The following is a 23,277-nucleotide window of genomic DNA, read 5'->3' as shown; positions in this document are numbered from 1 at the left end:
AGTTCGCTGTAGAAATACATTACCTTCCTAAGCAGTCGCAGAACGCCAGTACCCGAATACCAGAGGCAAGACCAGACGCTTTATTTACGTGCCGAGAATCCACCCAGTGTTGTGGAGAATGCCAGGTGCGTTGCCATAGAAACGACCAGCTGTGGCAAGCACTCTATCAAAAGGATTCAAATGTGAAATCTTTGAAACCCAAATTTTATATTTTCGGGTACTTTTTAGCTAACTTTGTGATATTCTTTTATTGCTTTCAAGCTATCTAGCCTGTAGACTCATAAACATACCAATATTTTATTTTTACGTCACTTACCGTAAGTCAGTTCCCATTTCTGCAATTGCAAAAGAATGCTAATTGTGATATATTGCAGCTAGTTCAGGATAAAAATCGCAACATATTTTATTTCGAAACATTTAATTTCAGCTTCCAGCAATGTTAAGGTCAAAAGTTTCAAAAACAGAATGCAAATGTATTGTTTTACGTCATATCATAATTGGGTCGTGAACAGCTGGCAGAAATTTCTGGTTCCGGGTCTAGATTTACTTCCTATTGTGTGACTTGTAACTTTATTTTCGCACTTTGGTAGCAGGCTTTATTATTCAGCTGTTTCAATATTTTCAAACACAAACCTTACAATAAGGACATGTATATCTTTTTTAGCGCTTACTTTGCCCAAGTGTGATAACTTTCGTTGTCTATTGATTAGAATTTTTCAAGCTAGAGAAGAGCAGAATTAGTGAAAAGTACGATAAATAGTTGATACTCAACAAAAGAAAAGAGAAATTTCGTTTCTAATCCCCAATCCAAATCCCAATCCGTGTGAAATGAATGAATGAACCGAATGAGATGTGGATTCAGTGGACTCATTCAATCTTTTAACGTTTGGTCTGGTAGATGAACTTAGGGACAAGCTTTCTCCATTTGCTTTGCTTCACAAATTTCATAAATGCCTGAGATCTCCGTTTTGATAACTAGTGGCTGGTGCCTGGTTGTGGTGGGATTGAGTTCTCAGTTCAGTGCTGACTCCTTTGTGTCATTTCGCTTTATCTATTATCACCTTGTCCTGCTGTGAAAGACTGATGAATGAGTGTTTGTATTCCTTTTCCAGGTCATGCTTTTGTGAACTATACCATGTGAAATAATTTGCAATTAATACCAAAGTCAAACAAGAAGTGAAGATGGATCCCGAGGAGCCTGCCGAGAGAAAAAAGCCTGAAGAAACCAAGGAAAATGAACACAGTGTGGAGGTAAGGCTAAACTAAAGAAATGTAGTGTGGTACTCGGTAGAAGCATTTTTTTGTGGCATGCTGCTTTCAGACTTGTTCCCTGGCCTCGGGCACTTCTACCTTCGGCTTTCCACAGAGATAGTGGCAACATATAGCAAGTTACAATGCTGTGTTGCAATTCATCCCATATACTGGCATCAACATCTCAAATGTGTGATAATTTTTTGCTTCCAAGGTTCATAACATGCAAAACATGGCACAGGATCCAGTAAATGTGCAGATGAAGTATGGTGAAGATAAAAAACAATCCAACCTGACCTAACCTTACCTACTGACCTACAACATTGAACAAACCAACCTACAGCCTACAAACCTACAACCTACCAACCTAAAACCTATAACCTACCAACCTACTACTTACCAACCATACTTCATCTACACATATGGCCACTGCCCAGGATCCTGCTGAATCTTGGATCCAGGGCTCTTTGATCTGAGCTGGATCCTGTGAGTTCCTAAGAACTCAATTCTGAAGAATGCAAGAATGTTTAGTTATTTCAAGGGTTTTAGAAGGACATATTTCCACAATAATGTGCACTTAAAGACCATTCATTTGGTGATTATCTCAATTTCCATGCCTGGTTGCCTGGGATCCAGCCTCAGGCACAATCTTGGCTGGCCTGCTATGATACACTTTCCATGCCTTTGGAAGATATGGTCACATCTGTATTTCTGTATTTTAGAAGAGAACAAATGCAGTTAGCAGTGTAGGGCATTCCTCACTCAAGCTATGTGGGTATGTGACAGATGCCAACATTCATACCCTGAATGCCCAAGGCTTGAGATGTCCTTCTGGGGGTTACAACAATGTTATTACACAAGTTCAACCTAGATGCAGGCTTCACAACCAGTCACTCATTCAAAATGTTCAAGGTCTTCTAACAAAGGAAAATAAAAATTCAAATGAGAATTATGTTGGTGCAATCTTGCTTCTTATTTATTTCATTCTTTCTAACAGAACACTGCCATTTCATGATATCAGTCACCCCAATCGTAAAACTCCAGTCAACCCCTGTCAGTGCAGACAGATGTCTCATTCCTCCATAAGGCCATTTCTCATCATTTCTTTGATGCCCAATCGACTTATAACCCCTGGCAGTGTAGTGCAGAAGGGAAAGCATTCTGGGAATGAGCATGCAAAGCACTCTGAGCAAGTGTGTATGATTAGCTATGATAAGCGAAAACACCTGGATGTTGCTTGGTTGTCGTCAGTATTGTGGCACCATTTATGACCCTCATACCTACTCAATTAGTTGTATGGTATGGATTGTGTGGTGTTTTTGAATGAGAACTGGAGCCCATTTGCCCAGTGAAGAATTACATAACAGAGCTTACAATAGCATGAAAAATGCTAGTTTTGAAGTTAGATACCTGTGCTTAGAACATTCCACCTTTGCATTGCTGCCAGATGATAAGATTATCATTTCCCTGTTGATTTTAGTGTGAAAGCAGTGTTTCAGTGATTTCATTACCATTTCTTGAAAAGTCACATATATGTGTTTGTGTATGTTGGTGCTGTAGTAACTAGTAAGGCATATTTACTCGGTAACTTTTTCGAATCGTACAGCCCCTGCTTAGTCTCGAGTCAGGCCGTAGGTACTGGAACGGCCGCTATGCCCGGCGTCAGTGCCGTATCGTTCGAGGCATGAGCCGGCTGTGCACCGGTTATCGATTCAACAGAACGCCGTGGGCCCGGGGACGGATAAATAGCGCCCCGGCAATACCCCACGCACGTCTGACACGTCTCCCTATCGCCGCCGTGAATGCTTGTCGCCCTTTGCGTGGTCGATATGCCACCCTGTACTTTCTGCGTCCGATGGGGGACGTTCTCAATCGCTGGCTATCATCGGCCATTCTTACTCTGGCTGGACCGGTCTACGGTGCTCGCGAGTCTCATTCGCCGTTATTTATCTCACGTATATTATATCTTCTCTCTGTGTCACTCTTGATCTGGTTCATTTATCCACATTCCACGAGAGAGTTCGTGCATCTTGACGAAACCCGGGTCGTGCTGGTCGCATCCTGCTCGGATATTTTTGCCGGCGCCACATCTTTGGCATCTCTGTGCACGCGTGGTGTGTCGCTCTGGTTTGCTCAGTCAGTCACTGTGTCGCTAAGCTGCCATCTGGCGAGGAAGTGTAGGTCGTGTGCGGTGTCGCCATGGCCTCCAAGTCTCCGCCCGAAGAGGTAAACGACGATTGAGCTGAAAGCACTCGTAGCAATCGGTATTTTTGTTCGTAATATCTTGTTGTGTGCTTCTTTTCTGATTCTGTATAAGTCAAGTATTGGTTGTTACCTGACGAATATGGGCTGTGCCTACTCGCAGTCTTCGATCGCAACATATCGATATGGCACAATTACTTTTCTCACTACCGTTCCGAATCGTTTTAGTGTGTTCCATTCTTGTGCTCCGATATTTTCCCTTGACAGCTGAGAAGCCAGTTTCCCCGCTCTCCGTGTTCTCCGTGACCTGCTATGTTACCGGTGCCCTCCGTGACCGCCCCTCCGCCCGTTCCTCCTCAGAGCCTGGCGGAGGTGTTCCGCTGTTTCATCTGCATGGACCGTCTGCGGGACGCCCACCTGTGCCCGCACTGCTCCAAGCTCTGCTGCTACATGTGCATCCGCCGGTGGCTGACGGAGCAGCGCAGCCAGTGTCCGCACTGCCGCGCCAGCCTGCACCTACACGAGCTGGTCAACTGCCGCTGGGTGCAGGAGGTCACTCAGCAGCTGGACACGCTGCAGGCGGTCGGCGCTAACCTCAAACTGGACACCGGCGAGCGAGACAAGTGAGAAATGTCGTCAGAGGGTCGCGGGGTGGAAACGGATGGGTGTGCTTGGAGCGGGGAGGGATAGTGATAGGTGAATGGATAGGGCACATTGTTGTGATTATGGGTTTTAGAGGCCGATCTCTGAACTGTATCATTGTCATGGTAGCTGACATGTAACGTGAAAGTTGTGTGCTTTTAAACCTGACACTTTTACGTTTTTAGCGCGTTTTATTTCATTGCATAGGATAAATGAGCAGAAAGGTGTTTCATTAATTACGTTTCACTGGCTCAGGTCCGATTTGTCACATATCGTTTAATAAGCACGTTCGCATGTTAACCATCCCCGCTGTGCGCCGCCAGATGCGAGACCCACCAGGAGAAGATGTCGGTGTACTGCTGGACGTGCCGCGAGTGCATCTGCCACCAGTGCGCGCTCTGGGGCGGAACCCACTCGGGACACGTATTCAAACCCCTGGAGGAGGTTTATGAGCAGCACGTGGGGCAGATCAAGACCGAGGTGTCACTTCTGCGCAGGAGACTGATGGAGCTCATCAGTCTCGTCCAGGAGGTGGTGAGTGATGTGTCAAGGTGGGACGGTATGGTGAACTACTTCGTAGATCGCTCTTCTTCTTTGCTGCCCCTCGGAACTACATTAATAAGCTAGAAGGCTTTCGCGCCGTATGTCAAACAGTCCATAGCAGCTGGGGCCTGCTAGGGCTTAGTTTTATTGGTGTCAGTAAGTAAGAGACCGTTGCGAGTGACCAGCGTTATTTACGTGATTAAAAGTATATTTTTTACCGAAAATCTTTTAATGTCTTCATTTACCGGGTGTCATATCTGTATAACACACGCATGATGTTCAAGTACGTATGTACGTAACTGAGTAGATGTCGGGCAACATTGTCTCCGTATAACCCAGTGCACCCCTCGCCGTGTTCCCAGGAGCGTAACGTGGAGTCGGTGCGGGCCGCCAAGGACGAGCGTGTGCGTGAGATCAGGAACGCCGTGGAGCTGATGATCGCCCGGCTCGACTCGCAGCTCAAACAGAAGCTGCTGACGCTAATGTCGCAGAAGAACCTGCTCACCCAGGTGCGTGCCCTGGGACCAAATCACACTCGATATTACCTTATACGCTACGCAATGCGTATTCAGTTGCGCTTTAACATTGTTTGGGCGATGCATGTGCTGTGGACGATAACCATCGCTGGGAAGTGAATTAGAAATGATAGTGGTGAATGGGTATCACTCTTGATTTGAAATACCTATTGTGATTAGCAGTGTTAGGTTCGGCACGTGCTTGTGTAGTGTAGACAACCTAGCATTTGCTGAATATTATCCGTTTCCCATTCCCCAAAGTATTAGCTCCTCACCCCTGACATCCCAGTGCCTGACTCCCTCCCCGTCCTCCGCAGGAGACGGAGCAGCTGGAGAGCCTGCTGCAGGAGATCGAGCACAGCCTGCACACGAGCGCCCGCTCCGAGCTGATCGCCCGCTCGCCCGAGCTGCTCAACATGGTGTACCAGGTGCACAAGAAGCCGATGGCCTCGTTCGTCACCGCCCCCGTACCCGCCGACTTCCAGAGGTGAGATGACGCCCGCTCCAGAGTGTTATGTTTTGGGAGCGACAAAAGGGTGGTGACTGGTCTAGCAGTTACCATGAATGTCTGATGGGGAAGGGAATAGAAAGTCGGAGTGCATTGCTTTTTTTCGTAGTCATGCATGCTTTGTCTGTGGTTCCATCCCTTCAAGCAGAATATTCACTGTATGTATGTATGTATGTATGTATGTATGTATTGACGATCAAGAGCAATCCACAATGGAACTTCAGTTTTTATAGTGTTGCAACGATACACAATTAAACCGATGTTAATCTCTATTTTAATGGTTGAATGCTTTTGTTGCCTAACCCCAGCCTTACGTCCCTGTCCCGCCTATCTACCACCCTCTCGCCACCCGTGTTCTCACACCTCTCCCTTGTGTTTCAGTGAGATCGTGCCGCCGTACGACAGCAGTACGTTTATCATGTACCACTTCAGCTCGCTGCAGAGCAAGGCCGATCCCGTGTACTCGCCGCCTCTGCACGTCAGTGGGTGAGTACAGACACGACGCAAAGTGCTGTGGGACCTCTGTATGTCAGTGAGTGAGTGCAGACTGCAGAGACACGACTGGGGGAGGGGACGGGGGTTACAGAGGCAAGGCTGACCCTGTCTACTCGCCGCCTCTGCACGTCAGTGGGTGAGTAATTGAGTATCAGTGAGTACAGAATACACACCACTAGGGGGTTACAGAGACAAGGCCGACCCCAACTCGCTGCCTCTGCACGTCAGTGGGTGAGTAATTGAGTATCAGTGAGTACAGAATACAGATACACACCACTAGGGGGTTACAGAGACAAGGCCGACCCCGTCTACTCGCTGCCCCTGCACGTCAGTGGGTGAGTGAAAACACGACGCTGAGCGCCGTGGGACCTCAGGTGGGTGAGAGTAGAGATACCACTACTGGGGTTACAGAGACAAGGCTGACCCCGTCTATTCGCCGCCTCTGCACGTCAGTGGGTGAGTACAGAGACGAGGGCGCACTGAGCACTGTGGGACCTCTACAGTCTACACGTCAGTGGGTGAATACAGAGATACGACTAGAGGGTTACAGAGGCAAGGAGAGCCTGTCGACTCGCCGCCTCTGCACATCAGCGGGTGGGTGAAGACACGACGCATAGCGCTTTGGGTCACGTCGTGTTTTTTTTCGTGTGTGCCTGTTGTGGCGGCGGGATATGCCCATTACACCCTAATGTGATGGCTGATTAACTGAAGGTGCTGTGTTACACCCTGTCGTATATTATTTCAGGTTATTGTTTTGGCTAATTCTGTACCTATACACAATGCTGCCACGTCAGCTGAAGGTGTACATTTACAGCGGCAACTACCTGTACATTTACACTGATATCGTGTGTCGTTTCAGTCTGTCGTGGCGTCTCAAGGTGTACCCGGACGGTAACGGAGTGGTCCGCGGCAACTACCTGTACATTTACACTCATATCGTGTGTCATTTCAGTCTGTCGTGGCGTCTCAAGGTGTACCCGGACGGTAACGGAGTGGTCCGCGGCAACTACCTGTACATTTACACTGATATCGTGTGTCGTTTCAGTCTGTCGTGGCGTCTCAAGGTGTACCCGGACGGTAACGGAGTGGTGCGCCGGCAACTACCTGTACATTTACACTCATATCGTGTGTCATTTCAGTCTGTCGTGGCGTCTCAAGGTGTACCCGGACGGTAACGGAGTTATCCGCGGCAACTACCTGTACATTTACACTCATATCGTGTGTAATTTCAGTCTGTCGTGGCGTCTCAAGGTGTACCCGGACGGTAACGGGTGGTCCGCGGCAACTACCTGTACATTTACACTCATATCGTGTGTAATTTCAGTCTGTCGTGGCGTCTCAAGGTGTACCCGGACGGTAACGGAGTGGTCTGCGGCAACTACCTGTACATTTACACTCATATCGTGTGTCATTTCAGTCTGTCGTGGCGTCTCAAGGTGTACCCGGACGGTAACGGAGTGGTCCGCGGCAACTACCTGTACATTTACACTCATATCGTGTGTCATTTCAGTCTGTCGTGGCGTCTTAAGGTGTACCCGGACGGTAACGGAGTGGTCCGCGGCAACTACCTGTACATTTACACTCATATCGTGTGTCATTTCAGTCTGTCGTGGCGTCTCAAGGTGTACCCGGACGGTAACGGAGTGGTCCGCGGCAACTACCTGTACATTTACACTCATATCGTGTGTCATTTCAGTCTGTCGTGGCGTCTTAAGGTGTACCCGGACGGTAACGGGTGGTCCGCGGCAACTACCTGTACATTTACACTCATATCGTGTGTCATTTCAGTCTGTCGTGGCGTCTCAAGGTGTACCCGGACGGTAACGGAGTGGTCCGCGGCAACTACCTCTCCGTGTTCCTGGAGCTGAGCGCCGGACTACCGGAAACCTCCAAGTGAGTTCCACTCCTCCGCCGGCTCGGCTGGGCTGCTGCGGTGGCATAGTGAAGGCAAAAAGATATTGATCAAGCTGCACGCACTGGTGTAGTAGCTTATCGGAACATAATTCATGGTTTAATTAATTTTACTATGAAATGAAATTTTTATGATGGATCTACGTCGGTATGTCGACACTTAAGATCATTTGACATCGGCTACCATTGACGCCAAATGGATGGATCCGGTCGTTAACGCCTGAGGCCATTCATGTCGTTTGGCGTGGTCGCTGTGATGAATGTTTGATCAATACTTGCATTCATATTTCATTGAGGGCGATAGCGCACAGGGGGTAGGGGTTCTGATCTGAGGATCAGACACCACTTTTAGATAGTCATGGTTTTGTGCGTTGTGTCTTTACCCAATGAAAATCCGAAAGAGGGATTTCGCTCTCCTCATTACTAAATCAGCCTTACAAGCGAAGGTCATTATGTTTCATAGCATTGCTGATGTGTCCCTTCTTCATTCCCTTCCTCTCTCCCCAGATACGAGTACCGCGTGGAGATGATTCACCAGGGCTCGCGCGACACCAGCAAGAACATCGTACGCGAGTTCGCCTCGGACTTTGAGGTGGGCGAGTGCTGGGGCTACAACCGGTTCTTCAGGCTCGACCTGCTGGCCAGCGAGGGCTACCTCAACACCGACACGGACACACTGATACTGAGGTGGGTTTGTGGGTACGGGATTGGTGAGGGCCGGGACTGGGAGGTTTGTGAAGCGAGTGTTGATGTGGGGAAAAGGCGGCTTATAGATGAGGTGGTAGTGAGAACCATTATAGAATTAGGGAAGATCGTTTGGGTTTTGTTGATGCTGATAGAGGAGGACGTTTGGACCTGAATCAGGGTTTGGTGAGCTATATTTGATCAATTGCATGAAGTTTTACCGCCGAATCGGATCGATCAATTCAACCTCTTGCACTTGCTTTATCGTTGTTCTCTACCTAGCTCTTACCAGCTGATGTTACCGAGTGGATATTAATTGTGTGTGTACTCGTGTCATATTGCAGGTTCCAGGTGCGGCCTCCGACGTTTTTCCAAAAGTGTCGCGACCAGCAGTGGTACATTAACCAGCTGCAGACCATCCAGGGACAGTATGTCGCCCAGATCAACGACCTCAAGGAGGTAAGGAAAGGATCCAAATCCGGGCACTAATACTTTTCAGGAAGCCGAAATTCTTAAATCTCATAAAACGGTAAATCTCATCCTAATTGTTAAATGCTGCTACTTGCTAGGGATGTTTTATGTTGCGAACGTGCTTGGTTTAGCAATTATCATCAATACTGCTGCATGACTGTTTGTATTCTAGCTGATTACCATGCTCAGTGCTCACAAGATCACATCCATCTTTAAACCCGTGTCAGCCCACTGACCGCTCCCCGCTCTCCCCCGGCAGCGTATCGCCATGGAGCTGACCCGCGTGGCCAGCGGCAAGGGCACACCGTCCGGAGACTGTCACCAGCAGATGATGGAGGCCGGCCTGGGTCCGACCAGTATCAAAGGCCCGGCGCCGCACCCGCACCCGCTGCCGCTGCCGCGACCCAAGCCGGCGCGCAACAAGAAGGTGGAGACGGTGGGGGTGGAACTGGAGGCCGAGAGGCAGAGCAATACGTCCAGCGACTCGGAGGTACGTGGTTTGGATGTTTTCTTCACAATATCGTTGTGCGGTGATGAGCAGCTAGCTAGTGCCTTTTTAGTAGGATAAGATTGTAGCTCTAACTTCCTTGCACAGCTGTTGATTGGAGCCTGAAAGATTACATCCTCCAATTTTACCATTTTCCGCTCGAGTGCCGATCGGAGCTTTTGGCACGTGACGAGCAACTTATTGGAGTCGTCATGTTTGCTGTGTTTCCAGGACATCAGCGAAGGAGAGCACGAGGTGTTCGAGTTCCTGGAGCCCTCCCTGACACACACCGAAGAGAACTCCAACGACGAAAATGACGTCGACGACGAGGCCATGTCGGGTAATAAACAACACCGAAACGCTTCCAGTGCCTCCGTCACGTACTTTGTAAAGCCAGTTATCTCATGAATCCAGACACTGAAAAAAGATGATCGCACAGGTGATACTTTACGCTGTTACCATATCCTATGACAGCACAAACGTCGTTCCCAGATCTATCTCGGTGTCTGCTCTACTCGCGCGGCGCCTCTCTCATCTACTATTCTCTGACTCCCTCCAACCACTCGTCCTCAGGTGACAACGACGTGGAGCGCTCTCTGACGGGCTGTCCGTCCTCTCTGCGCGGCTCGGGCCAGCTCAGCCTGCTCGGTGACTCGCTGCTCTCTGCAGAGCTGGACTCACTGTCCGACACTATGGGTGCCGTGGGCGGCTGCGACCCACGCACCACATCCACCTCGCAGGATGACCAGGTAGGGCAGGGCTCGAGCGAAGATGTCAGTGAAGGTGACAACTAACTGCGATATTTGACAATTAATTGCGTGCCCTCATGAGACTATGCCTTGAGTGTCTTCGGTGAATAGGCGTTTGAAATAATCTCACACCTGACAGTTCGCATTAAGAGTAATACACTTGTTATTACATGTGAACGGCTCCCCACCAAGCTCCCATGTTGATGAGTCTGTCAAAATGTTAGGTGGCTGAAAATACGCTTAGTCGCTCACCAACGCTCATTATTGGACATAGTTTCTCCTATAGACCGGCCCTGACTTGTCGGCGCCGCTGCAGGTGATGCTGCTGCACCTGCTGGACATGCAGGAGCGGTCGGCCAGCGGCGGCCGGTACCGCGCCTGCGCCCGGCCGCGGTCGCGCTCCCTGCGCCGGCCCCTGGTCACCGCCAACAGCGTACTGCACACCCTGCAGCTGGACAGGGCGCTGGACGGCTCCAAACTGGCCGACCAGCTGGTGGCGCGTGAGTGGGGTGGGGTACGGGGTACACTGCAGCTGGACCGGGCGCTGGACGGATCCAAACTGGCCGACCAACTGGTGGCACGTGAGTGGGGTGGGGTAGTCTGCAGGGGGCCGAGCGCTGGACGGATCCAAATTGGCCGACCAGCTTGTGGCCCGTGAGTTGGGAGGGGTAGAGGAATTCATTTTTAAGAAGATAAAAATAACAGGAGATGACCCAAATTGTCCAGCTCAGAGCCGGAAGATTGTCTTCATGTCTAGCCTATAGTCGTACTGCGTACATTATCTATATTTCATTTTAGTGGCTTTCGCACCGCTATATCGCTTGCTGAATGATTACTCTGATATTCGAATGTGACCCGTTCCGTCTTGTGCCTTGCCGCAGTAAACCTTTCTGCCTTGTGTCACCTAGTTTGCAGCTGACCCTCCCCCTCCGTCCCGCCGCAGTGAACCTCTCTGACCTTCACCACCCAGTTTGTATGTGACCCTTCCCCCTCTGTCCCTCTGCAGTAAACCTCTCTGACCTGTGCCACCTAGTTTACAGCTGACCCTCCCCTCTGTCCCTCCACAGTGAACCTCTCGTCGGACCTCTGTCGTCCCGGCGTCTCCGGTCTGAAGACCAGCGCTGAGTCGGACCAGCCGCCGGCCGTGGGTGCCGTGTCGGACCTGGGCCTGGCGCTGGACCCGGTGCCCGCTGAGCTGCTGTCGGCACGGCCCGCCAGCTCGTCCTCCTCGAGTGGCACCCTGACTGCGGAGAGCGAGCAGCCGACCCGCGCCGCCGGCGGCAGGGCCTCCTGGCGACCAGGGTGAGTGGCGAAGGGTGATTAAGCCGGCGGCAGCTGACTCCACTGTTCTGTTAGCTGTTTTTCTGCTGATCCTGTGAATCGGGAGTGTAATTTCAGCTCGTAATGCCGGCTCCGAGGTTCAGTCTTGCATCCGAGAAATAATTTTTACTTACCCGTCGAAATGACTAGATATGCTAATTTGCTTTGGGGATTGCTTTATTTCGATTAATAGTATATGTTTAAGCGTGACACAGACTTGCGCCTAGTTTTGCCACCGTCACCCGTGGTCCAGTTCCCATTCGCTGACCGTCTCTCGTTCCGTCCACCAGCCGGCAGATGGCAGCAGCTGCAGCGGCCAAGTCGGAGCCCAATCCGGGCCCGGCGCGGGCGGCGGCCAGCACCGAGGTCTCCTCAGGAGCGGCCTCCTCCCAGACGGTAGTCGCCCAGCCCGTGTCAGACCGAGAGCGCAGCTCTGAGCCGGGTGGCAAGTGAGCCGATCGTCCCGCTGTGGAAAATGACACGACAGAAAAATACTTATCCCGTTGAAGGATGTATGGCGGCCCGGTGGTGCACAGACTGTCGAAGAAGAGGTCTTTGTGAACCAACACGGGGTAAAGAAGGGATGGGGTCTGGGGAAATGCACACACGGGTTACAGGAGCGGTACTGGGGTACGTGATGGCATCCGTACCGGGGTCTTTGGGCTCAAAATGATCCATCACTGGTCAAACAGGTCCGCCAGGGTGGCAAAGAGCACAAATAGAAGCAGTCACAGCGACGTCTTGGCAACAGTCGCCCTGATTCTGATGGTAAAATGATCCTTAAAAGTCTTACTCGAGTCCGCTCCAGAATGCAGAATGACGACGAAATTTTGTCCGGCCACAGAGCACTGCCCATTTTAGTAGGATGGTAGCAGCGAAACGCTCAGCTTGAAGGAGAAATCTCATATTGCACATCGGATGCTTCTCGGTTAGAGACAGCATACAAGATCGTGCACGATGCGAAAGTGCTAGGCGGATGGGATGTGGGCAGAACGTGGATAAATGTGGACAAGGCGTCGAGTGGGTGTAGACATCAAAGGGATTTGTGTTTGGATGACCAACAAGTGAGCAATGAGGGCGAATGAAGGACTCCATGGAGCCGCGGAAATGCTTATACTTGGACGTGGGCGAGACCCGAATTATGTGTGCAATGCTATGTGTGTTCCGATGTGGGATCGGGGTGGGGAAGGTCGGTGTGGGGGGGGCAGGCTCCTCCAGTCTCTGGCCTTGATACTGTCGGGGCGACCTCTCAAAGCCTCACTCCGGGTGATATACTACGTGCAACCCAGTCATCGGCGCTTGAAGCGCGCCGCTCGCATTCTCCCTGGGCCGTACGGTGTGCAATCTCTGTCACATGTCCTTGGTTCCGCGCAGGGTTGGCCGCTTTTCACCAGTCATGTTCAAATTCTAGCTGCTACCGCTCGCTGATAAGTGTTTTGTTTCGTTTTCGTAGTGGTTTTTAGAAGTGCGTAGATGTTGGCGTGAGAGTAAGGTCATCGTTAGCTTTAACTTCCGTTCTTTGTTGAGTTTGTTTGTGAGAGTCGCTACTGGTTAGGAGACGCCCGTCATACGTGCGAAATTTCTCGGTTCTGACCACTTGTCTCGCTGTGATACGCTGAATGTCATTCCCTCTCTGTTTGATTTGTGCACCTAAGCCGGTGTACTGGGTTTCACCCGGATGTGTGGGCGAACTGTCGGAGCGATAGACAAAACGGCTCGTCGGTGCGTGTTTTAACAGCGGTCGGTGTGGTCGATGGAATGGAAATACACTTTATGCTGCTTTTGATGATGTCTTTGTTTGCTCTTGTTATTGGCAGATGGTTATTACCGTTTTATCTGGTCTGTTCTGTCTACGTAATAATCCTAATAACGATGAACTTCGTTCTGAGGAATACGGCTTGCTGCCACGTATCTATTCGCTAACAAATTTTAATGAAATATTGAACACGTGCGAGTCATATATTTTGTGTTCAGTTCCTTCCCTGCGTGGAATTAGGGGCAGCATCATAAAGCTAAGACGTTGTTTTAAGTCCGGATGTCAGTTGTGATGGTGCGGCATGATTGCCTTACAATGGGAACATGCCACATTCGGAGGTGTACTTTTTCATTCTGAGTCCTGTCAATTCCATCACATGCAGGGTTTCCGTACCCTCAGTTTACCACTATACCAAGGCCATCTCACTATACTACAATGCCACGGGCCTTCAAAGCTTTCGACGTTCTGGCTTTCGTGCAGTTCGCTCGTCCGAAGGTGTAGTCGATCTCGACGGCGTTGCTAGGCAACAGAGTTGCTGCGATCGTCGGTTGGGCACGCGTGAACAGCTGGCTGCGGTCGCATTTTGTGCAAACGTAAACGAACGATATAACGAAACACTAGCCATTAAATGGTATTTATTTAACAATTTTGTATGCATGGTAAGACCACCAAATTATTGCCGATGAGTTTCTGTCATAATCTACGATGGCAATCCGTGATTGCTTTGGAATAGGCTGAATGATGTGATGAGGTGGAGACTGAAGCCTGAAGGTAAGATACAGTTCTTCATTACTTTCATAAGTTATGTTTTGAACTCTGTCCTTCAGCTGCATGCACTGACCGCCTTTTCGCCGTTGCTGCGTAGCTGAAAAATGTGCATTTCAGCATTTGCTCATTATGTGAACATTGGAGTCTTAGCCAAGTTCCTCTACATATGCTTCAAAAACCTGAAATATCTTACGAATCGTAAATAACCATTTGTATCGTTTTGTCCTTGCATTATCATTTACCTTGAAACGGGTGGGCCTCCCGTAAGAAATAATTTCATTATTGTCGCTAGATGGCGTTAGCATGGAACGCCTGAATCTGTAGGCTGTACCGGATAGCTCCTATACTGAAACACGGCCTTTGAGTACGCTGATCGATATTACGCTTACGCTCAACGCTGCGCTTTCATTTCCGGGCAACGAATCTACGAGGTGCAAAGAATAGCATTACTTCAATGGCGCTCCGGTAACCTTTTGTTGGAAATTACTGGAGGTTGATAATGACTCTATTTACCCCATTACCCAACATTGTCCTATATCTGCAGCACAGCTCTCAACAACACCAATACGGCTTAGGATGCAAGGAGGATAAGAACGGCGTAGAGCTTTGTGTTTAACTATGTTGAAATATAGTGATGAGCGAGTGCATTGAGTTGTATTTCCTAAAAGTATAAAATGACTATTCACTTATTTTCAGCGTTTGAAGAGTTAGCTTAGCATCATCATCGCCTGTGAGGTATCGTCAATTATGGATCGTAAGAAACGCTCGGAGCTGGAGGAGAATGAGCTGGAGGGGATCACTGAGACAGAACTGGCGCGGCTGCAGCGCCAGTACCGTATCATGGACAACGACAGGAAGGCCTACTACAAGGAGACGCAGACGGTTCTCCGCAAACAGAGGTTAGAGCAAAAGACGGCGGGGTTTCGGACGGCCGGTCATGGCTGAGATAGACGGCTTTTTCAGTCAGAAGTCGCTGGCATTTTAGATTTAAAATCCCATGACTTAATTGAAGACTTCATTCGTAAGAATTAAGAGTACTAGGTCTCATAATAAATCTTCAAGTAGCAGTCAAATTTTTACTTATATACGATTCCTTCTGCAGATATACCGATTGACTTAATTGATCAATACCGAACGCCTTAAGTCACAACTATAGCGTAGCAATCTTGCCGAATGCCATCTACGACGCACATCCGTTTAAAAATCCGGTCAAGCGCCCTTTTTCTGGGATTCGTTTAAGACGTTTATTGAATGCTGTTTGCTTGAGTAGCGTTATTGCCTTGAAAATTATCATAGTTCTTACACTTAATCTCATATTTCAGGCGAATTATCGATAATTTGATGGCTGAGAAGGCGGAAATTGATACCGACATGAATCTCATTAATTCAAATTACAACACACGAAAGAATAAGGCAGCTTCAAACAAGCTCAGCTCCTATGTTGGGAAGCAAAAGCAATTGCTGGATGAAATAGAGACCGAAAGGCAGCAGGTGAGGGCTAATACTTGGCAAGTTGTTTCCTTTAGACAGCTGGTTAATAGCGCACGCAGCACTTGTTCCAAATGAAAGATGCATGATAGGATTCACACAGATGCGATAAACGATGCTTCTAAGATCTCAACAATCATTGTGTTTTAATGTTTGTATTTCGCAGCTTCGACCAACGTTTTATGCTTAACCGTTCTCAAGTAATAATTGAATTATTATTTACTGTTTCTCGAAAGTCGAATTAAGTAAAATACCTAGAACAGACCTCGTACTCAGCCTTTTTAAGTTAATGTGGACAGCTTTCAACATTTTAAGTGTTTTTGTTTCAGTTGGCCGATATAGAGAGTCGCATTCGGAGAGTGGAAAGAGAGATACCGAAGCAGGCCAAACGAGGGGGTGCCAACGACGTGGTTCGAAATAAACAGTTTCAGCTGCAGAAGAAGGCACGGCGGCTCGATAACAGGCTCTACACGGTATGTGCAGCACATTTTTTTTATCTAGAACAACATAATATCCATCTTAGCATCTATTCAAGTCATTGAGGTAGGTGTGCTGTCGAAATAGACTGATAAGTCTTGGAAAGGCATATTATGGAAAGCAAACGGAAACGTGTAGCTCCATATAACAGCTAAAGTTTCGGCTTAAAAAAACATGACTTGATTTGTATTGTATAATATTTGTAGTGTTGTTTCTATATATTTCCTTTCCTTCGCAGACAAATGTGAAATTTAACTCGATGCTGGTTGAGAACAACAACCTGCGTTCTGAGATTGATCATTTGCTGATCGAAAGAGCCACGTTCAACAAACAGTACCACAAGCTGATCGATCGGCTGGCCGCCACCAAGCAGAAAACGTCGGAAATCATCGACCAGGCCACCCAGGCCTATGACCAGCGGTTCGTATCTCACCGTCTCTAACTTGTAATATTGCATTTACATATGTGTTCTGGTTTGATAAGTTTTGTTTCTGCGTTTGGAGTAGTGTTATTCGGTTCTGTGAGCTCACATAATTTAATATGAAAAAATAATAAAAACCGTAATCGCCACGCCGTATGTGGAAGGCTTGTGATGTTAATTTCATGAACTCAGGCTTGTGGTGTTGATATTTCTAGACGCATTTGCTTTTACAGATAACATTAGGCTTATTATAATTAACAAAAATAATATAAAAACCGCTACGCTTCCTTCATCAGCGATGAAGCAAATTCGAAGGCAGCGGCGTTACGGGATCGGAACACGAAGGAGTCGGTGGCGCACATGACGGAGCTGAAGGACCTGCTGCGCACGCTGGATCACGACCACAAACTGAAGGAGTTCATGTCCACAAAGGCGCATGAGAGGCAGATCGAGGAAGACGAGGAGAAACTGAAGAAAAAAGGTGAGGTTGCGCTGTGCATTATGCTTATTGTTTGCGCCTAAGCGATGCATCGTCTTCTTAGCACGTTCTTAGAGTTCTGTCTATCGCCATAGCCCACGGTAGCTTGTACGCTTGTTAACAAACATTTTTATTCACCGTCAGATCATGAAAAATCAGCAGAGAAGACGGCCGAGGAAACCGTTCAGGCATACCGCGAGGCATTCCGTAAAATCCGAGACATCGCGGGAGAAACGGACGTCAATAACCTGATAGCGCAGTACGTCAAGATGGAGGATAAGAACTTTGCACTCTTTAACTACGTTAACGAGCTCAACACAGAGGTAGAAACGCTGCAGGAACAGATCGCCATGACCGAGGCCGAGATTGAGAAAACGAAACAGAAAGACGTAGAAGAAACGGAAAATAAGAAAGAGCAGATTCAGAAATTGGAGGTGAGGTGATCGTGCTTAGTTTCAGGTGCGCCGTAACATTCCCGTACAACATAATACATTTGAAAATCATGTTTCCTCGAATTGCGAGCTTTTGCATTAACGTTTAACCTTTTCAGTGCGTAATGCCGAATGCTTGAGGCAGAATAAGCGGTAGATATGACGGACATGTTTTGCATAGAACTAGGAAATGAAAAGTATATTTACGTCCCTCATTTTGGCAGAACATCTCTCCTCCCTGATAGGCTATTCCGGCTTTTCGCCTCAGCTGACCAATCCTGTGTCATGTGTTGATCCTATAACGTCTCTGTGTTCCGCAGCGCGAGGCCCAGGAGAGTGCCGAGCTGGCGGACCAGGCCGAACAGTCGCTGGAGCGGTACCAGGCGCTGCTGCGCCAGCTCTGCCAGGGCGTGGATCAGCTCGTCACGGAGACCAAGTGCGACCGGTCGCCCATTCTCGAGCTGCTCGGTGAGTAACCGTATTGAGATGCCTGTTGCATGCTATCACTGGTGCTGGGAAGGAATCGGGGTAGTAACCGAAGGCTTGTGTTCAATTAGGAAAAACAATATTCGTTATAGAATCGAGTTTTCTATTGAAAAACAAACCTAACTTCCCGGACAGCTTTGCATGGATAACAATTGACGGATTGTGTTACCTACCATATTTGAAATCAATTGGGCACGGCATATTATTTGCTACACGGAATATGTAATACTGTGCCGCATCCGGAACACGGAATACTTTGCTTAGGGGCATTCATGGTATGGTTTCAAAATCACGATCTTGTCGTGAACTTGTCATATCTCGTCATGTCGATCGTATTCTTATTTCTTGCAACAAAACTCAATGTCAATTTCACGACTCGTTGCCCCATAACACAGCAGTGGTCGAATGACTGGTAGACAGTGGTCCAGCTTAAATGTCTTGTCCACTGAGTTCTGTAGAAACGCCCATGGCATCTGACCTTTGAAAGACGATCCCTTGAGATGGAACGTTTCCGGTCGGGTACGAAATCTGCTTCACAGTCTTACGCCGGAATGTCAGAACGTTTAAAACGGTTTTGAAAGCTATGATTTGCGGTTCACATGTCTTATGATGGGAAAATGGTGCAGTACTCCGTAATATTTCGCATAACTATGTTGCGATTTACAAATATTTTACATGCCATACGGTAATATGTGTTACATGTTAAAATGCTGCTCTAAATGAAGTACGTTATTAATGCATAAATGTTCAACCACCTTTTAGTAAGTTATTGAGCACCGCTAAACATCTGCACATCTGGATAACCATTCTTATTTCAAACAATCAGGCCACTGTTAGCAGGAATGTAATCAAATCGTATTTAACCATTCCCGAACAATGAATGCAGCATGATCGACATCATTCCTTTTTCCTCGGCAGGCGACAACCAGCAGGTGACTGAGAACAACATCATGACGTACCTGACCATGGTGGAGCAGCGCGTCAACGACCTGCTGCGGGTGCGCAAGTTCATCGACTTCCGGCGTGACTCGGCCGAGGGCCTGGAGGACTCTGAGAACTCTCCGTCGGGCTCGATCGCCTCGGTTCGCCAGCAGAGCAGCCGTATGTTGCTGCCGCAGCAGTTGGCCGCAGTGGACATCAAGGTGGCCGCGCCGTCACCGGGGTAAGTGCTAAGGAATGAGGAGAGATGGCTGAACCAGGGTAAGTGTCGGATAATGGGGAGACACGGGAGAGTAGGTGGGTGATAATGGCGAGGATGGGTATTCTAAGAGGTTTGACAGGGAGGCATGGGATCGATGGGGTTTGTAATTCGTGATTAATTTCGGGTGCATTTTACTGGCAATCCCGATTTTATCACGATTTTCTCGATTTTGAGGATTATCAAATGACAGATGTGACATATAAGTGCATGTATGGCCTAAACTTTTGAATTCATTTTAAAAGAGATAAAGTTTTGCGTTTTATCTCTCTTTGCGTTTTTGGGGTAATTTTTGCGTTTTATCTCTTTTAAAATGAATTCGAAAGTTTAGGCCATACATGCACTTATATGTTTCTCGATTTTACTTGTTTCCATGATTTGAAACCGTTTAGTTTCTGCGTCACACTGATATCTCACGTCCCTGTGACGCCTTGCAGTGACGAGAGTGAGGCCGAGAGTGACGCCGTACCGCTAACCGAGGATCAGATCAAGGAGAAGATGGCAGTGCAGGCCGAGTCGGCACAGGCGTCCGCACAGGACAAGAAGAAGAAACACCAGCGCCACAACAGCGCTCACGGGACGTCCAAACCCAAACCCATCGTCTAAGTCGGGGAATATCGGAAGTCGATGAGTTATGAAGGATCTTTTTTTTTAGTTGCCCTAAGTGTGCCCGGTAAACAGAAGGTTTTAAACACCATGCCGTGAAAGTGAAATTATGGCGTGATTTTTTTTTTGAATCTAGAAAACGCACTTCATTGCGATAGTCGTCTTACTCTGATTAAGTTTACCTGAAATTTAGGCATAGGAGATGACAACCAATAGGAATGCCACTTATCACAGTTTCAGGTTCGTCGTGTGCTGTTTTGCTTAGTTTTTGCCGTTCAGTGCTTTTCAAGATCACCGAAGCTATACAGGCTCAGCTAGTAGGCGGACGTAAGAAACGTACACCCTTAATTAGGGCTTACTTTCACTTATGCTTTCATCTAAAATCTATTTACGAACGATGATGCCTTTTGCTAATGCTTCGATCTATGCATTTTACATTATCGCTTTGACTAAGATTATTTGTGGTCTATTGTGTATACTGGTGGTTCTGGTGATCATTGATCATGCCGAAGTAAGTGAGCTTCATGTTCAATTAGCTCATCGTCAGTGGTTTTGTCTAATATACCTACATGAGCACAAACTTGTTATGCAAAACAGGTAAGTGCCAGAATCATGGGTACTGCTTCTGCTATCTGGTACCGATAGTATCAAAGATTTATCAATTGTTTTGTCTAAAATAATAGTACACATATCAAAGCCTTTTTGACAAATGTCCCACGAGCTGATTGTATGTAGAAGTTAAATGTGTTTGAAATATTTCCGTTAGCACTAACAATCAAATAACTTATCCATACCATCATGAGCAATTAATTGAGAAGATGCTGATGTCCGTGGGTATGCGTTGTGTGCGTTTGCCAATATCTTCTCCGCTTCCCCTAAAAACCACCCCTCGGCCGTGCGGTCGAGCGTTGGGACTTGTTTGTGTGTGCGCGCGCGCGCGCCTCCGCCGCCTCTGCTGCTCCACCCCAAAGTCCAGCGGCGCGTCGTGCGGTCGAGCGGAAACCGGCCGCCGGCCACCACACACATATCATCGTAATCCAATAATCGGCCCAGATGGATTAGCGCCGGATAAAATCTGATGTTTGCCAATGGCCCGTGATGCGAGTGGACCGGGGCTGGAATAGCTGGTAATAAAATAAACATGCTCGGAGGCGGCCGGCGACCGGCGGCGCCGCGAGCTTCTGGTCCCAGTAACGACTTGTAGCGGCTCTCTAATGCTGCCGTCCCGGGCAATTGTCGTTTGGGCCGCGGGCGCTGAGAGCAGGCCGATACATACAAGACGGATGGACGACTGAATGGTAAAAACGGAGCGCCGCCGGACGACGGAGAAGGGTGGGGGTGATCGGTGGTCGCCGGCCCAGCCGCGTCGATCGGACTTAGCAGGGTCGCGCAGCAAATGGAAAACTAACGAGAACAAATGTCGCCGGCGTTCGTTTCCGATGTGGCAGTTTGCAGATGGTCTCAGCTTTGTTGGCGTTAAATGTAATTCAATGTCGTCGATTCGTTTTGAGTGCGATCGGAAATAGCATTGCGCTTTTCGAGATAACAATATAAAGAAGTGAAGCGATCGCTTTTCTTGCATCTTGAAAAAACAGTCGATAAGCAAGGCTAAGGTCTTTATTTTTTTAAGAAATGTGCATTGTGGATGAGCGCATTGCGCTGGTCTGCGATTTATTATGTGATCATGAGCTGCTGGAATACTCGGCCCTGTCAGAGGCCACCAACGGTCGACTTGTGCTCAGTCGGTGCCAGTACAAATTGACGAGATGACTCCTGCGCTCTCACATTAACTATTACCACGAGTACATCGCCGAACAATTTATTTAGGGTTCCTTATACCTACACATGCACAAAGGTGGGCAAGTAAAGCTTGTGCAAGCTGGCGTGGGAACAGCATTTACATGTTAATATTGCGATGTTGGTAGCATATTAATGGGTAGCTTCCGATGTACTATATTACCCGGTAAACTAAAGAAATTCACATGTTTCGGCAAAAGCATAGCACATCGCAAACTTTTCCGAATTCGCCACACTTTTGCAATAGCATACATGACGAAATCGCCAATGAATTCAAAATAAAGACAAACATATTCGAGCTGAGACAAATATATTCGAGCTATATTTATCAAACATTTCGCTCCTGAAAATGGTTATGAATAAAGCATATGCTACGAGTATAGCGGATCTCAAAGGAATTTATCGGATATATCTGATAAGTGCCTAGAATACTTTTGACGCTTATCCCTTGCTTTTGTTATTACATACATAACTGACTAATTTTATCCCCGATTATTCATAGAAGAGATGATTGACACATATACTTTTTGCCACATAATAACTTTTACAATACCTTTAATACAGGGGAACATAAGTCTACATCTACACAGAAATATGTGTCGCTGAGCGCACTAGCACATTAGGCATACCCAGACTGACACACATACCAAAATAACAATCGGCACATAACAATTGTGCCGGGGAACGCTCTCCACAAGAATGACAACAGCCCACCCACATTGCACGTGTATCTATTTACCCCTTGATGGCACATCGCGGGTTACAGCATGCCCTGCCAGCGTCCAACTTTAAGAGGATGCTTCAGCTGCATTTCGTCCAATAAAGCACGCTACAGGCAATAATATGTCCGAAACACTTTCTGTATGCTCCCGGTACATCCGTGCCGAATAAACTCAGCCCTAACGGAGCTTGTGCCCCAACATCGCGCACAAATATTATTAAAAAAAAACGCGACGAGCTTTACCTTTTCACACAACTAGATGGACCTCTTTAACCTTCGCCCCAGTGGGGGGGGGGGGGCATATGTTACCACCCTGTCGCGTTTTTTGCGTGTGAATAAAAAACCGCGGCGCGTAGCGCCGCGCCGCTTGGGGTAGCTTTTGGTACATTAATTTTGGACAATGTGTGAAATTTTTGACCCAAGGTCATGTCAGGTCAGGTCACGAGGTCAAGTTAACTGACCAAGCCTAAAAAAAAGTTTGCAATCATGTCCAGCCTGCAGTGTTTGTCAGAAAGGTTTGAAACTTGGTGGATTGCATGCTGTTATGGGCGCCTACAATTTGTATATCTCGGATTTTTTTATATCCGTGACCTAAGGTCAGGTCAGTGGCGTGACCTTTCCATTACAAGTCAATGGAGAAAAATGAAAATGCCTCTAGATCCGTGTGTACGCATCGGAACAGTCCAAATATTTCAGAATCACAATGATTTAGTCCACTCGTGATGACCAAGGTGTCATTTTTGCTGATAGCCTCTAGACAGGTCATCCGAGGTCACTTGAGGCTACAAACAGTTTTTTGCCAATAACTCGCGATTGGAAAGAGATAGAACGCTGGGGATGGTCTCATTGTGTTTGTCTTGTTGAGACGCATC

General features: G+C 47.9%; 2 protein-coding genes across 5 annotated transcripts; both read left to right on the top strand.

The window, feature by feature from the left end:
• The first annotated feature begins 555 nt into the window (after positions 1 to 555).
• Positions 556 to 13,562, top strand: LOC122375008 (E3 ubiquitin-protein ligase TRIM37-like). Of its 4 annotated transcripts, none has more exons than XM_043354143.1 (16): positions 556 to 747; positions 1,113 to 1,251; positions 3,814 to 4,076; positions 4,419 to 4,629; positions 5,001 to 5,147; positions 5,471 to 5,640; positions 6,043 to 6,147; positions 7,945 to 8,049; positions 8,575 to 8,754; positions 9,096 to 9,210; positions 9,482 to 9,712; positions 9,941 to 10,049; positions 10,283 to 10,458; positions 10,775 to 10,958; positions 11,526 to 11,760; positions 12,069 to 13,562. In XM_043354143.1, exons 2-16 carry the CDS (start codon positions 1,183 to 1,185, stop codon positions 12,229 to 12,231), a joined length of 2,463 nt encoding a protein of 820 aa, XP_043210078.1. In that variant the 5' UTR covers positions 556 to 747; positions 1,113 to 1,182; the 3' UTR covers positions 12,232 to 13,562. The 4 variants fall into 4 exon arrangements, with proteins under 4 accessions (XP_043210078.1, XP_043210074.1, XP_043210077.1 ...); XM_043354139.1 differs by having other exon boundaries at positions 616 to 894; XM_043354142.1 differs by lacking the exon at positions 556 to 747 and adding an exon at positions 817 to 852.
• Positions 13,563 to 13,742: 180 nt separating this feature from the next.
• LOC122375006 (coiled-coil domain-containing protein 63-like) lies at positions 13,743 to 20,467 on the top strand. The gene is made up of 10 exons (XM_043354137.1): positions 13,743 to 14,305; positions 14,999 to 15,201; positions 15,625 to 15,793; positions 16,120 to 16,263; positions 16,506 to 16,687; positions 16,985 to 17,169; positions 17,311 to 17,600; positions 17,918 to 18,065; positions 19,002 to 19,245; positions 19,719 to 20,467. The coding sequence occupies exons 2-10, from the start codon at positions 15,050 to 15,052 to the stop codon at positions 19,885 to 19,887; spliced, it is 1,683 nt and encodes a 560-aa protein (XP_043210072.1). The 5' UTR covers positions 13,743 to 14,305; positions 14,999 to 15,049; the 3' UTR covers positions 19,888 to 20,467.
• Positions 20,468 to 23,277: the final 2,810 nt, after the last annotated feature.

This window comes from Amphibalanus amphitrite, unplaced genomic scaffold, assembly GCF_019059575.1.
Source record: "Amphibalanus amphitrite isolate SeventyFive unplaced genomic scaffold, NRLGWU_Aamphi_draft 001756F_arrow, whole genome shotgun sequence".
Classification (NCBI taxonomy): Eukaryota; Metazoa; Arthropoda; class Thecostraca; order Balanomorpha; family Balanidae; genus Amphibalanus; species Amphibalanus amphitrite.
Note: the sequence above shows the minus strand (reverse complement) of the source record. Positions and strands in the feature narration are given on the sequence as shown.

What these genes read in the sequence shown, in the direction of transcription:
- LOC122375008 (XM_043354143.1), top strand. Translation starts at nt 1,183, where the DNA reads ATGGATCCCGAGGAGCCTGCCGAGAGAAAAAAGCCTGAAGAAACCAAG. An exon ending in GGACTACCGGAAACCTCCAA is followed by an intron (nt 8,050 to 8,574) that starts GTGAGTTCCACT and finishes CTCTCTCCCCAG; the next exon opens with ATACGAGTACCGCGTGGAGA. An exon ending in AGGGCCTCCTGGCGACCAGG is followed by an intron (nt 11,761 to 12,068) that starts GTGAGTGGCGAA and finishes TCCGTCCACCAG; the next exon opens with CCGGCAGATGGCAGCAGCTG.
- LOC122375006 (XM_043354137.1), top strand. Translation starts at nt 15,050, where the DNA reads ATGGATCGTAAGAAACGCTCGGAGCTGGAGGAGAATGAGCTGGAGGGG. An exon ending in TAGAGACCGAAAGGCAGCAG is followed by an intron (nt 15,794 to 16,119) that starts GTGAGGGCTAAT and finishes TTTTTGTTTCAG; the next exon opens with TTGGCCGATATAGAGAGTCG. An exon ending in ACCCAGGCCTATGACCAGCG is followed by an intron (nt 16,688 to 16,984) that starts GTTCGTATCTCA and finishes TTCCTTCATCAG; the next exon opens with CGATGAAGCAAATTCGAAGG.